Genomic DNA, 15,422 nt, shown 5'->3' with positions numbered 1-15,422 from the left:
CTTCCTCCTCCGTCATCACCAGGCAGGTTCCACCCCCTCCACAAAGCAGAGGCACCCGATGGCCTGGACCAGCTTGCAAACACCCAGCCCCAGAGCCCACCACACCACATGGCCCAGACTTGCACAGCTCAGGCCCTGCAGAGAGCACATTCCTCCACTCACCTCTGCAGGTGTTGGGCTGTGGCACAGGGAGTGGGATGGTGTTGGGGGACACTTGGGCAGACTCAGACCTCCTCGGGGCAGACTCCCTTGCAGCGTCCAACCGTGGCGCGCCTCCATCTGTTGTTATAAGCAGAGCATACAGCAGGGGGCAGGCTTACGTCGTCTGTCTGGCCTTGGACACTCACAGGCAACCACACCAGGCACTGACTGATGACCTCAATGACCACTCCTCTTGCTCATTCACAAAGGAGGAAACTGAGGCTCTGGGTACAAGCACACCTTGGGCAAGAGCTATCTCACAGCTACTGGGAGAAGGCAAAAGAGGGAAGGAAGCAGTAGGGGGTGTCTAGACTAAGAGGCAGCTCCACCCCGTACAGCTGGCAGGGAGAACGCCGTGATGCTAGGAACACAGCTAGGGCCTGGCGAGGGTCTCTAAAGCCCGAGCCCAGCTCCAGGCAGTCTTCAGAATTCCCAGAGCTAGAAGCCTCCTCTGGCTTCCGCCAGCATCAACCCAGGGGCAGCAGGAAGCCTAGCCAGGCCACCCTCCACGGGCAAGACAAGCCTGTGCCTGGGCTGCCTACAGCTCACCTGGGCGGCAGGTACGGCCGTCACCCTGCAGCTCGAATCCAGGGAAGCAGGCACAGCGGTAGGAGCCCACGGTATTGATGCAAAGGTGCTGGCAAAGTTCCCCGGGGAGCAGCAGGCACTCGTCCTGGTCATCTCCCGGCAGGCTATTGGGTAGTTCAGCCTCTGTGCCCAGTGATAGGGCCTCCCGGCTTGCCATCTCCGCCTCTGAAACTGGAGTGGTTGGTCAGCACTTGGAACATAGCCAACTTGGCCAATGTGCGGCTGAGCCCACAGGATCCAGGAAAGCAACAGAGGTTCAACAGATGGGGATTGAGAAGTGAAAGAGGGGAAAAGGGGGATAGATGGATGGATGGGTAGGTGGATGGGGGATGGATGAATGGATGAATGATAGTGAACCCATGGTAGCGGGTCTGGCCTTCATCACCTGGGTCCCTTCAATAGGACAGGACCATGCCTATGGGGGCTCTTGCTAAAGTGCTAAACTAGAGTCATAGAAAGAGTGCTGGCCTAGGTTGAAACAGATCAGGATGTGACGTCTGTCTGCAGCTTCCTTAACTGGGCCAGCACTGGGTCTCTTTGTGCCTCCAGATCCTGGGACCCACTGCCTACTCTGCAGAGGGTAGCAGGGGAGAGGAGGAGGAGGCTGCTGCTGCTGGGCAGCTCTCCCCTGGTCTGATACCTCAGCCCTTGCCATCAGCCTCAGGCAACAAGAGAACAGAATGGTGGCATGAAGCTGCAGCCAAGGGCTTGACATAGGGAAGGTGTCGTCTGCATTGAGCTCCATCCTGAGAAGGCCTGGCCTGGTGCCCACAGCTGTCCTTGAGGACCTGGAACTGTGACTGGGCAGAGGCAGACCAAGGCCCAGGGTCCCTGAGCACACCAGCATGTACCTCCATGGGCCAGGCCCTGCTCGTTGCCAACTACATGCCCTTCCTGACCATCCTCCCAGCAGAAAAGAAAAGGTAGAGGATATGCCTGAGGCCATTCCAAACAGGACTTGAAGCAGGACAGTCTGCACCCACCACCAGCATCTCCCAGACCCAAGAAGACTCCAGAAGCTCCTCACAGGAAGAGGGTATTATGATATCATGTGGATGGTTAAGTTGGATGGATGGACCCTGCCTGACTGAGTTGTCCACCTGATCCCATGTCCTGTTCTGACCTCTGATTCCGAGTTTCTTCCTGAACTCTACCTTGAACCATTGTCTGGGTAGTAACTTGTTCTTCAGAAATTATTGTTTTCAACCAGTACCTTGGATGAGCTGGTGGATGGATGGAAGAGTGAATGGAAGGGCAAGTAGATGGACAGATGAATGGAAAGATGCATGAAAACGGATGAGTGGGTGGGTAGGTGAAAGAATAGGTGAATGAGTGGGAGGGTGAATGAGTGGGGAGGTAGATGATGAATAGATTTGGGAAGTAATGAGGAAGTGGAACAATGAATGGATGGACAGGCAAGTGGATGATAAGAAGAGGATGGATGGATGAATGGATGGATGGATGGATGGATGGATGGATGGATGGATGGATGGATGGATGGACAGACTGATGGACAAGTGACTGGGTGGAGAAATAGATAAGCAGATCTGCATGGTGGAATGGGGAAACAGTGGAAGGCTGTGGCTATGGCCAGAGAGGGTAGAAGGGCAGATGGTCACTGGTGATTGGTGAGTAGTACTATGTGGGACTGCCATGCCAGCACAACCTGGGTTAGAGTCCAGTCAGTAGCTGTAGAACTCTATAGAGCAGAGATCAAACCTCAAACCACATACAACCATGGACCAGGGTCCCCACTGCGGCCTGAAGCCACCCAGCCCAACCATCCTAAGGGCCCTAACCATCCTCCTCCAACTGCCTCCACCTGGGAGGGCAGCACCCACCTCTGCGCGGGGTGGCCTCAGGCTCAGGTGGCCGACGGACCTCAGGCACTATGAGGGGGTCTTCGCCTTCACAGCAGGAGAGCATGACATGGTTGCAGGGATAGCCCAGGTTGGGGTTGGAGTCGCACGACTGGCCCTCGGCCCGCACACGGAGTCCCAGGCCACAGCAGTCACAGCATTGCTGAGGAAAACAGAGCATCCGCACCAAGCCCTCAGAGCCTGCCTGATTTCCCACGGTCTGTGTGCCTGTGACTCATCCAGGGTCCGTGGGCATAGCCTGGGGCAGGCTCTGGGGTGAATTAACATCATCTAGATCCTCTGTCTGCCTGTGTGCTCTCCCAGGGTGGAGGGGGCCCACCCCTACATCCCAAGTCTACAGAAGCGTAGGACTAATGTTAATTTTCTTTAATGAATGAATAAATGTCCCTTTGGAAAGAACTACAAATGAAGCCCAGCCCTACTCACTATGCCCCACCCTTAGAAGCGGACTCCAATCCTGTCAGCTCAGCAAAAAGACAGCATTTCTCAAGGGCCTGTGCAGTCCCGGTGACGTCCTAAAGTGCTCGGGACAGGGTTGACTTGGAAGTGGACCCATCTCGCTCTCCCTGGTCCTCTTCCTTAGAGTGTATATGTGCTGGAGCTCCTGGCGTCATGTCAGGTCATGAAGGGACCTGAAGCTAACAATCAACAATGACAATTCAACAAAAAGACAGAGGTTGTATCCCTAAGGATACACAGAGCCACCCAGTGCAGACTGCCAGCCGCCACAGGGAAATCTGATTGACATTGTCAAAGTGTGGCAGCAGGCTGCATGCAGCAACAGCTCCAGCTGACCAGCCTCCCTGGTACCCAGTCTGTGGCTGGACAGCTCAGCAACTCAGAGAGTGAGCATGTGGCTCCAGCTTGGGGTGACCAATCACTTGCTTTGGTCACGAGGATTAGATAAAAGTGACCATGTGCCCATTTTGAACCCAGGCTTCTAAAGGTCTTGCATGCCATTATAGTGTGAGTTTGGCATATGTCTACTCCAGGGCCCAGGATGGGTCTAGTGGCAGATCTTAGGTCACTGAGGACATGCCCTTGAAGGGGACTTGGGGACACCGGTCTCTTCCCTCTTATGTGAGCAACTGCCTCTACCATGCACACCATGCCATGCCACCTCACCACAGCCCCAAAGGCATCAGGGCTAAGTAGACGAACTGAACCCCAACCTTTCACTCTCCTAAGGGCGTGATCTCGTGAGTGTCACAGTGAGGAAAGCCGAGCAACACATGCTTTCAATCTTTCTTAGAGCTCTATCTGAACCAGGTCCAGCCAGCCCACTGTGGGAGAGAATGTTCCATTCAGGGAACAGAGACAGCCAGTTAAGCTGTGGGCCACCTACATCATCTGGCTCCAGAGCAGCCACCAGCCAATGACAGCCACACAAGCCCAGCTGAACCTTTTCTGATGCCAAGCCAGCCACACGCACAGCTACGGTGAGTGATACCCCAGTCCTTCATCTGACGCTGCCATGCCCACTGCCAAAGACCACATGACCTCAAGCTCCAGGTGCTGGCACTGGGCCTTGCCTGCCCTAGGATGGGCAATTCCTTGCCTCTGTTTTACGCCTGGGGAAACTGAGGCTGAGAGAAGGGAACTGGGCATGGGGTGAAGGTAACCGCAGAAGCAGGACTCTACACCTGCCTGCAGCAGCGAGGAGCCTCTTCTACTACCCGGCCTGCCTCCAGCCTCCAGCCTCCAGCACACACATGCAAGGAAAACCAGCTTCTAGGACCTTGTATTGCTTGCAGCCACACTGATCCTAGGGCCACTGTGCACTCCAGCACAACCTCCACCCGCAGACCTCTTCAGGCACTACCTTCAGGCACACCACACCCTGCCACACTCAACCAGACCTGCCTCAGAGAAAGCACGATCGATGTCACCTGGGTTGTTGGTGGAGTTCAATACATACTTTGTGGCTTTGTTGACGAATGCCATGACTTAACATTTCCTGGGCAGGGGGTGAGTCTACCTCCCACCCCACCCCCAAGATGTGATGTCACCCATCTCACCCACAGTTGAGGAAGGGGGTGGCTTGCCTTGTACAGGGAGACTCCACAAGTATCATTGTCCTCGGCTCCACAGGCTTCACCTTCCTTGGCCCCCACAATGCCAGCCATGCAGCTCTTCTCCTTCAAGTAGGAGACACAGCAGTGCCTCTGGGCTATCCTGAAACAGGGGGCGGCTTCAGTGCCTGTCTCCTTGGGACCCTCCCCAGGAGGGTGACATTCCCCCACCTCACAGGAGGGAGATGGGGTGGAGTGCAGAGAAGGGAAGGCCCGACCCGAGGTCTGCAACAAGTGGGACCAGGACTGGCAGAAGGGCAGGCACAAGTCCACCATGTCACACGGGTTTGACGTGGGCCTGGGACCCACTGGTCTCAGAGCTGTGCCCTTGACCTCTGAAGAAAGGTGCTGGCATTCAGAGTTCCACTACCGATCCGGAGAAAGTTAGAGAGACCCAACCTCAGAAAGGACAGGGTAGATCTGGTGGGGAGAGTGGTCACTACCTACCCCTCTCTGTTGTTGGTTGTCTTTTACTCTTTGGGGGCCCGCCACCCAGCTCCCAAATAAATCACATGGAAGCTTATTCTTCCTCATAAAAACCTGGCTTTAGCTTGGCTTGTTTCTAACCAGCTCTGCTTAACTTAAACTATCCCATTTACCTTCTGCCTCTGGGCTTTTACCTTTCTCTATTTCTGTATATCTTTTCTTTCCTTCTTATTCCATGTCTGGCTGAGTGGCTGGCCCCTTTTCCTGCCCCTCAATCTCTCTTTTTTCCCAATCCCTCCTTTTCTCCTTCTATGTATTCTCTCTGCCTGCCAGCCCTGCCTCTCCTTTCTCCTGCTTTGCTATTGGCCATTCAGCTCTTAATTAGACCAATCAGGTGTTTTAGACAGGCAAGGCAACACAACTTCACAGAGTTAAACAAATGCAACATAAAAGAACATACAACACATCTTTGTACCATTAAACAAATGTTCCACAGCATAAGCAAATGTAACACCTCTTAAAATAATATTCTACAGCACCTGTCCACATGGCTAATCTGTGGAAGAGGAGGCTGACGAGCCAGCAAAGCTTAGGTCATGGGAGGCAGGACTCAGCACTACTTGGGATGGACACATGCAGGGGTCAGCTGTCCAGTGATGGAGTTGTGGTCCATGTGGTGGTCAGCTCTGTCTCAAGAGGGATGTAAGTATTCATTATGGCTGCAAAGCTCCAAACGCATGGGGTCTGAACAGTGTGCATGCTCTCATCATTCAGTAACCCCAAGTTGGAGTAGCAGAAAGGGAAAGGGAAAGGACCAGGTTAGAATTCAACTTTCTCTAAAGAAGGCAGCATGGGGCCAGATATGGTGGTGCATGCCTTTAATCCCAGCACTTGGGAGGCAAAGGCAGGTGGATCTCTGTGAGTTTGAAGTCAGCCTGGTCTACATAGAGAGTTTCAAGTTGGCAGGGCTGCATAGTGACACTCTGTCTCAGAATTAGAAGAGGCTTAGAAGGAGGCAGAGGCAGAGTGAGCTGGACATTAGAAAATATGGGTTCTAATCCTGGCCATACCACAGGTGAATCACACTGCCTCTCTGGACTTCACTCTCCTTTCAAAAACTGAGCAGGCTGTCTAAGATGAGAAAGGAAGGTAACAGCAGACCAATCCTGGCAGGGGAGGCGGAGCATGTGCATCAGAGCCGCATCACAGGTGGCAGAGGAGGATAAAGAGCAGCCACGCTCTGGAGCATTCTGGGTGGCTGAGCCCCAGCAACCCCAAGGTGATGATGATCCTTTGAACTTGCTCTAAATTGGACACCATTGCATTTACCCACAGAGACAGCCACAGATTCGCATGGCCAGCTGACTCACTGCATTCCCTTTTGGTCACCTTCACACACCTGGTGCCCAGGGAAGGCAAGAGCAGTTCTGCCCACCCCAGTCCACTCACCTGCAGACATCGCTGTCAGCGCCATTCTCGGGGATCTCCTGGCACTCATCATTGTCAATGGCCCACTGCTGGCCGGCTGCACAGCATGTCTCAATCAGGTCTTTGGTGGAGCCTGTGGGTTGCAACGAGGAGGTGTGGCTGGGTTTTGGGACCACCAAGTGCAGTACATAACTGCAGGCACCGGGCAAGGGAACCTCTTACCCCAACCCCCACTCACCCCCTGCCCTGCATGTCCAGCCCTTCCCTTCTAAGGAAGCACTGGGGAGACTTGGTCCTCCTGCAGGGTGGGTATAACAATGGGTAGCCAATGACTGGCTCCAAGGGCATGCAAGTGTGTGTGTGTGTGTGTGTGTGTGTGTGTGTGTGTGTGTGTGTGTGTGTGTGTGTGTTGGGAGATGCTCACTCCAGAGCCCACAGGATCAGACCGCACAGGCAGCAGCTGACCCGTGATTGTCTAGTCCCTTCCCCATCCCCTAGACTGTTCTGCCAAGACATGTCCCTAAATGAATCATTACAGACATGAGAAGCCCTGACTGGGGTTCTGCTTCTGAGGAGCCTGACCTGAGTAGCCCAGATGGAGGAGGAGACAAGAAAAGAGCTTCAGGGGGCTTGTGGGATTCCACTAAGAGCTATCTTAAGTTGCGTTTTTTTATTGTAATGATGAAGTCTAACTAGTAAGAATTAATACTAACTAACAATTATTATAACACAATGACCAAAACCAAAATTGATGTATTCAAATAGTGGTTATTCTTAATAATAGGAAATTTAGCAGAAAAAAAATGCCATTTAAAAGAGAAATCCAGGGCTGTAGAGATGGCTCAGTGGTTAAGAGCACTGACTGCTCTTCCAGAGGACCCAGGTTCAATTCCCAGCACCCACATGGCAGCTCACTGAAGTTTGTAACTTCAGTTTCATGGGACCAGACACCCATGGCAAAACACCAATGCATATAAAATAAAAAAATAAATAAATTTAAAAAAATTTAAAAATATAAAAGAGAAACCCAGAAATAAATCAGCAGTAAGAATTTTGTCCAACAAGAAGGGAATCTCTCTGTCTCTCTCTTTTCTTCTTAGATTTATTTCATGTGTTATTTTGCCTACATGTATGTATGTGCACCACATGAGTGCAGAGCCCATGAAGGCCACAAGAGGGCATCAGATCCCTTGGAACTGGAGTTATAGGTGGTCTTAAGCTGCTATGTGGGTGCTGGGAACTGAACCCGAGTTCTCTGCTAAATCAGCAAGTGCTTTTAACCACTTTATTTGAAACACATACCATGTATGCTTACTTTAGTAGAGGGTCTATGGACTCAAGATGTGAACGCTCCTGTAGGTGAGCTACAACTTTAATACAGTTATAATCAAAGACCCAATCTGTTTATGGGGTTTGTCAAGTGATCCTGAAATTCACATAACTATCCAGGCCTGGTGGAACCAGTCTGTAATTCACTACTCAGAAGGTCTTGCAGTAGGATTGTAGTTCAAGATCAGCATGGGCAACTTTGTGAGACTGTCTCAAAATGAAAACCTAAAAACAAAGAGGAGCAGGGGTATGGCTCTCACCAGGCTGACTCCTTTCTTTTCCCTTTTCAGGGATCAAATTTCCTCAGAGAATGTCCCCTTGACCTTTGTGTACCCCAACCCCATTACATCACCCCACTCAGCCTCTGTTTACCAAAGTGACCTGACTTTACCAAAGTATACAAGTCAGGCAAGGAGGTGCATGCTTGTAAACCAAGCATTCTGGAAGCTGAGGCAGGAGGATTACAAATTTATGGAGCCTGGGCTCCATAAAGACACACACACACACACACACACATACATACACACACAAAGCGTACAATGTGTGTGTGTGTGTGTGTGTGTGTGTGTGTGTGTGTGTGTGTGTGTGTGTGTCAGAGATGATCCATTGGGTGAGGACCCAGCCTATAAGACATAATAAGCCTTGGGTGGGGCATTTCATATCCAAATCCTAACACTTGATCTTCCTTCTACAGGCTGGAATCTTCCCTCCCTAAGGCTTTTCTAAGAAAGCCTTGTGGGATAACCAGATTGCACCAGATCCTGGGGTCCTGGCCAGGCAACACATGATGGATGCCTTAAGAGATAACAGTGACAGCCGCGACGTGCTGAGTGCCAGCATCAAGCCAGGCGTGGGGCCAAACACTCCAGCTGTCGTTACTCCCTCTGCCCAGAGGAAGTGGAGGGCTAGACAGCCCAGCCTCACTTCCTCTCTTCCCCTTCCCTTCCAGGGAACACAGGCAACTTGACCCAGCCAGTCCTGAAAGACCTGTGAACCCAGCATCCAGCAGGCCAAGGGGCCAACTCCACATGGACTCGGTGGTCTTCTCTTCTAGTTTCTTGGTCTCGGACCAGATTTTAGCCTGCACTTGTAGACTTGCACTATTACCCCAGCTTTTCCTACCCCAACTTTCTCACTTTAAAGGCATCTGGGGCTGTGACCTCATGCTGAAAGGTCAACCTATTTGGTGCATAAGGGGGACTGGGTCTAATGTGGACTCAACATCTAAGATATAGGAGGCAAGGTCACAGTGAGGACTCCACCCCACAATTCCCAAGATGGTCCTGAGGCAGCTCCCACAGGCCTGGCTCCTTCCCTGACCTCAGATACCTCAGCCTCGCTCTCTGGGGATTTCTTGACCTCTCTGGCTTCTGGCGTCTCCTCTTCCTCACACTCTGACTCTAGTGACACCCTCTGATCTATGGGCTTCCTATGTCACCTTGCTTTGCCCCCTACTACACTTCTGTATGTAGCCTAGTCATAGGAATTTGCACCCCACAAACAGTAGACTTGCTTCAGGCTGTCCCTGGCTTCCCAAGGCTGGGATGTTCGCCTCCTTCTGATGCCTAAGCTGCTGCCTCACAGGACCTTCTTGTGTCAGTGAAGTCCCTGTGTGTTCTGAGGACTCTCTAGGTCAAATCCATACCCCCCAGGACCACCTCCAAAGCACACACAGCCCACCTGTCTCCTCACTCTGCCTCACCTCCTGACCCTCTGCTTCTCCAGTCACTTCCAGGATGGTACCCAGGTGACTGTCCACACATCAGAATCAGATGAGGACTCCTCTGTGACTGTGCAGTCCCATTCTGCCTCCTCTGGATTGGCTGGGCCTCCCTATTCCTCCCAAGGACAACTGGGGCTTCCTCACCTCCTGGTGAACAGTGGCATGGCCTGGCTCTGGACCACTCTGCTACGGTCTTTGGAGTATCGGGCTTGAGGGTCCTGCCAGCCAGAGAATACGATTGCTCCCTGACCCATCTACTCAGCCAAACCCCTGGATGGCAGAGAGAGAGAGAGACATTTGGAAAGCCTGCCCTGCCACCTGCTGAAAGGGAAGATGTGCAAACTCATTTTGCAGAGATTTTGTTATTAGGAAAATAAGAAATAGATGCCCAAGGGTCCCAGGCCACTGAACAGCCCATGCTACCAAAGCCATTACGTGACATGTTCCTATCCCACAAGCATGACATGGGGAAAGACACTGGCCACAGGAAGAGACAAAAACAGGAATGGATAAGGTAACAGGACTAGAAAAATCCCATAGTGAAGACGGAGGCCTAAGACTTAGAAATGATAGAGCAGCAATCTAGACAAAAAGACTAGAGACAGCACATGTTTCCACCCAGAGTCAAAGACAGAAAGTAGTGTGGTGGGCACCAGGGGTTGGGCCTTAGTGTTTGACAGGGACAGAGTTTCAGAAGATGAGAGGTCTCACTCCGGTGTGACTGCATTTAACTGTTCAGCTGCACACTCAATATTTGTAAATTTCATCTTACTTTTTAAAAACATATTGCAATACAATATAAAGAACTGTGAGCTGGAACTTCCCTTTCCAGGAATCTCATATGCTGACAGACACCACCATGAACCCAGACAGGAAGATCCCAGACGCCTGATGCATTTGTGACAGCGAAGATTCCAGAAATACCTAACAATCAGAGATGCAATAGTGAAGCTGCCCCCAGCCAATCACACACAGGTGTGAAGGAGCCAGAGGCAGGTGTGTGCACGTAATGAAATCATTCCTGAACGTATTTCAGTCAGAGTTCAGGAGTTGTATAAACTGATGTTTGTCTTTTAAAAGGATTACACAGATAGGCACCAGGCATCTGAGCGGAGACCCAAGTCCCAGCAACAGATGGTGTCTTGGGGAGGAGCCTAGCTTTCTGTATATTGCAGGCAGGTATTAGCCATTCCAGAACTCTTCCCTTGTAAATAGATTCAGAGATTCCAGAGACTATAACCTCCTTTGATCACAGAACAATGGATGTCCCAAACAATCCAGCCCAGACATCAAGACCTCCTAGACAGTCCCCTTTCCCTGACATAAAAGCCCTGAAGGATTCTGGCTTTGAAAATGCTGCAGAGCATTTTCTCTCCTGGCAGGGGGGTAGCAGTGGGAGTCTCCACAGGGCCCTGCTCAACAGGATGTTTGCTTTGAGGGCCTCAGCACACAGCCCAGAGAATGACACAGTATTGTGGGTCCCACCAGCCTTGAGGGACATGGTGACATTTCCTGTACAACCTAGGGTGAGCCTTTCTGGGCCACCCAGGAGCCTTGAGCATTGTTATGAAGCCTGTGAAGTAGACAAACCAGAAAAGGTCCTGACCTCAGCTCTGCCTTCTGCCCCAGGTTCACAGGACTGGGCAGAGAAGTGATGGGGACCCAGAAGGAGCCGCTGGGATGGGGGTTCCACCTAAGCCCACCCAGTCTTGCTTCTCTATGTCTGGCTCTCTGCCCCCAGCCCTATTAGCACACACATGCCATGGACCCCTGCCTCCCGTCAGGCTGGCCCTGCCTCAAGCCTGGTGGTCCTGCTGTGTGCTGACCCGAGCCTGAGTCCGGAAGTGACTGCTGAATTGCAGCCTGAACTTGTGGCACCTTTCCTTGGCTTTCAATGGAGGGTCCTGCCACTCGGCCACTTTTACGGATAGCTGGACAAAGGCCTGACCTATTGTATGCCACACACACTCATAGGCAAATGAGAACAAAAAGGGCCAGCCACAAGGAACGGTCCTCAGCACCACGATTCTCATGAATGTGACTTAAAACCAGAGGAGATGCTGTTCTACTCTGGGGTCAAGGACAAAAGACGGCTGTCCCTGGGATGAGCCCGAGATGAGAGTGGTGGGACCCCACCTGCCATACACACGCATGTAAACTTTGGGGTGCTCCGGAAAAGCATTGAGAAACATCAGTCAATACTATACACCCTCTAGTTAGCAGATTTCTGCCTAGGTGTGCAGTGAACACACAGGAAGGCCTCCCGCTTCCCAAAGACACAGAGGAATGCTGCCAGCAACGCAGCCCTAAAAGTCTATCGGCATCAGAGCAGAGCAGCAAGCTATGATTCACTCCCACAGCAGAATGGAACTGAGACGGTCTGCTTGCCATCTCAACAGGGGCCGCAATCAACACGAACAAAAGCAATTTAACTGCTACACACAAGAATGTGGATAGGACCCAATGTGTTTCCTTCTTCCAAAAGAGCCAGACACAAGTCGGATCATTCCATCCTATAAAACAAACTCAGGAATAGGCAAGGGCATTGGCAAGTCAGAACAATGACTTTAATGGAGCCAGGAGGGAGAAAGAGCTAACAATGTGGAGGTAACACCAGGGAACACATCTGCGGGGTGGAGTGCCACATGTGTGCACAGGTGTGAACTCTCTGAGCTGTCCACCGAGACCTGCTGTCTGCACACTAAGTTCCAACAGGGCATTTGGCAAAGCCCTGTTCCGTTGTGCTACATCAAAAGACACTTGAGACTGTGTGTATTAGGCTTCAGGGGGGGGTTGAAATAACAAACCTAGGGAATATAACCATCACGGTAAACCAGGTACTGGCTGGCTAATCATCCTTGATTAGATATTGCCTTTACAAAACAAGCTTTACAGCCCACCTTGGGAACAATTAGAGAAAGTGGAGCATTAGACGGCATTAGGGAATTAGCTGGGCTAGATGTAGTACTATTTTTTAGAGTTTTAAGATACAGAGTCAAGACTGAAATGTTCCCAGCATGCACGTACCTATATGCTTGGCCCTCTTATCCACTGACTCTACTACCTATGGCTGTGGACTCAACCAACTCAATATAGGAAAATAGTACTAAAAGACCTGTATCTGCATTGAGCGAAGGTGCCCAGACATCCTTCTGGTGTTTGTTCCCCAGACAGTGCAATGTAGCAGCTATGGCCACATTGTATTTGCCCTGCCTCAGGATAACCAGTGATGGGCAGGCGTTTGAAGTAGGACGCACACAGGTTCCGTGCACGGGTTTTACATAAGAGACTTGAGCATCCGCCACCTTTGGTACCCAAGATGGAGTGGGGATGTTCCTGGAATCAATTCCCTGAAGATACCCAGTGGTGACTCTCTGTGAGTGAGTGTCTTAGCTAGGGTTTCTGTTGCTGTGATGAAACACCATGACCAGAAGCAAGTTGGGGAGGAAAGGGTTTATTTGGCTTACACTTCCACATCACAGTTCACCATCAAAGGAAGTCAGAACAGGAACTCAAGCAGGGCAGGAACCTGGAGGCAGGAGCTGATGCAGAGTCCATGGAGGGCTGCTGCTTATTGGTTTGCTCAGCCTGCTTTCTTATAGAACCCAGGACCATCAGCCCAGGGATGGCACCACTCACCATGGGCTAGCCGCCCCCCCCACCCCCCCCCCCCCCCCCCCCCCCCCCCCCCCCCCCCCCCCCCCCCGCAATCAATCATTAATTAAGAAAGTGCCCAACAGCTGGATCTTATGAAAACATTTTTTTTCAGTTGAGATTCCCTCCTTTCAAATGACTCTACCTTGTGTCAAGTTGACATAAAACTGGCCAAAACACTGTGTGTGTGTGTGTGTGTGTGTGTGTGTGTGTGTGTGTGTGTGTGTGTGTGTGTGTGTTGGGACATGACGCTGTTCTTTAGGCATGACAACACTATTGCTGCCTTGAAATCAAAGCTGCAGTGATTGCCCACAATCCCTCTGAAGGCTGAATCTCCTAACATTCCTTTGCGGAAGTGAGGCACGAACCCTGCCCGCTCCCCAAAGATGTGCAAGTAGTTAACAGCTGCTATTAGGGGACACACGTTAAGTTGTTCATGTTCTTGTAACCCCAGCTAAACCCATGGGTTCACCAAGGTAGACTTGGGTAGAATCATTTGGTCTGTCATCATGGTCTTAACTGGGGTCAATAGACATTTGCTCATGCCTCCCCAGGAAATGTTAACACAAATGTAAGTACATGTGTACTCGTGTGTCTCTGTGCATATCAAATGAGTCTGCCCTGGATGGGAACAGTCAGTCCCACAAGCAGTCCAAGTTGCTCACCATGGGTTGAGTGAGAGAAGGCCTGGCTCTCATGGTCAAGGGCACATGCCAGAGACCTAAAGGCATCCACTAGGTAGGCCCTTCTCTTCTTCCAAGCTGGTCTTCTATCCTGCTCAGCCCTGTTTTGTGCTCAGCAGGGAGACAGCCTGGAGGGGCAGAAGCCTGGAATCGCCAAGACATGCTGGCCTGACTGCTTCTGTTCCTCAAGCTACAGCCAGAGCCGATGCTCTCCAGGTTTCCTAGTGGCAGCTGAACGGCCACCAGTCCCCTCGCCCCTCACAGGATGCTATTGGTCCCCTCAGATCCAATCAGGCCCCTTCATGAAACTGCTTCCCAAGGGTTTTTGCTCAGTTGGGAGGGGTCTTCACAGGGAAGGGAGCTCTGGTTAGGAGTCAGGACTCCTGGTTCCATCCCTGAGCTTGCTGGACCTTTGGCAGGCTCCTTACCTATCCCTGGCCTCTTCAGAGTTCTAGTTGTGTGCCTGGGGATGGGAAGGAGTAGGGAAGTCAATACACCCAGCAGCAAGGTCAGGCCCACTACACGCTTTCTTGGTGCTTTAAACTGTCTGAATGAACTGCCAATATTTACATGTTGGGAGCTTCCAGATGAAATTCCAGATCCCGGGCTTCCGGAGAAAACCCAGAGCGATCATGCTCAGTTTCTCCGGCCCAGAAAACAACAGAACCAGCAGCTTCCATGCAAGTGGGATCTGACCTCCCACCAGCCCAGCATCTCTAACTGCTTCTGGGCCAAGAGCCTCCCAAAGGTCTGCTGGCCCCCGGGCATTGAGCCACAGCCGGACGCCAGCAGGATAGGCCTTCACCTCTGCTTCCTACCGACTCCCAGGCACCCAATACAATCCCATAGTGTGGCCCACAACCATGTCAGTGAATGAGTGGAGAAGGCAAGAGGATGGGGGCTGAAAGCAAAACAGAGACCCATCCCCAGCTAAGTGGTTCTCTAAGCATGAGCAGGACAGTCAGACCCTGTGCTCAGCTTCCCACACTCCACCACCTACATCCCCGAGAATCTGGCTCTCTGGCCCCTGGAGTGAATGCTGCAAAGAGGCCCAGGCCAGAGGCCAGAGAGGAGCCGACAGTCTGCCAGCTGTGCACCAGCCCTGCTCTGCCCAATGGGCCCAGTGCCCTGTAATAGTTCCAGAGCCTCCATTTGCTTTGACAGCGTAGTTGGGCACTCAGGAGAATGGCATACAGGGCTACGAAGTACCAAGGCAGAAGGCCAAGTGGGTAGTCAGCACATTTCTCTGCTTCATTGGCCTTGGGACCTCGGACAGTTCCCTTAACCTCCCTGGGTCTCAGTCACCCGTCTATAAAATGGGTATAAAGATGGCAAACCCCTGAGGGTGTCTCAAGACATGAATAGATCCATACACAGCCAGAGTTGAACCCAGCACCTGACACATAATCCACCCGCTTGCCCTTGGTAATGGAATGTC

General features: G+C 51.7%; 1 protein-coding gene across 1 annotated transcript in view; it reads right to left on the bottom strand.

The window, feature by feature from the left end:
- Positions 1–15,422, bottom strand: part of Fbln2 (fibulin 2) — a 62,642-nt gene that overhangs the window by 15,253 nt on the left and 31,967 nt on the right. Inside the window, 5 exon segments of the mRNA XM_052721187.1 lie at positions 163–279; positions 751–960; positions 2,631–2,811; positions 4,715–4,844; positions 6,617–6,728. Coding sequence (XP_052577147.1) covers positions 163–279; positions 751–960; positions 2,631–2,811; positions 4,715–4,844; positions 6,617–6,728 — 750 coding nt within the window.

This window comes from Peromyscus californicus, unplaced genomic scaffold (genome assembly GCF_007827085.1).
Source record: "Peromyscus californicus insignis strain IS unplaced genomic scaffold, ASM782708v3 Scaffold_6__1_contigs__length_162567912, whole genome shotgun sequence".
NCBI lineage: Eukaryota > Metazoa > Chordata > Mammalia > Rodentia > Cricetidae > Peromyscus > Peromyscus californicus.
The sequence above is the reverse complement of the archived record's forward strand: the minus strand, read 5'-3'. Positions and strand labels throughout refer to the sequence as shown.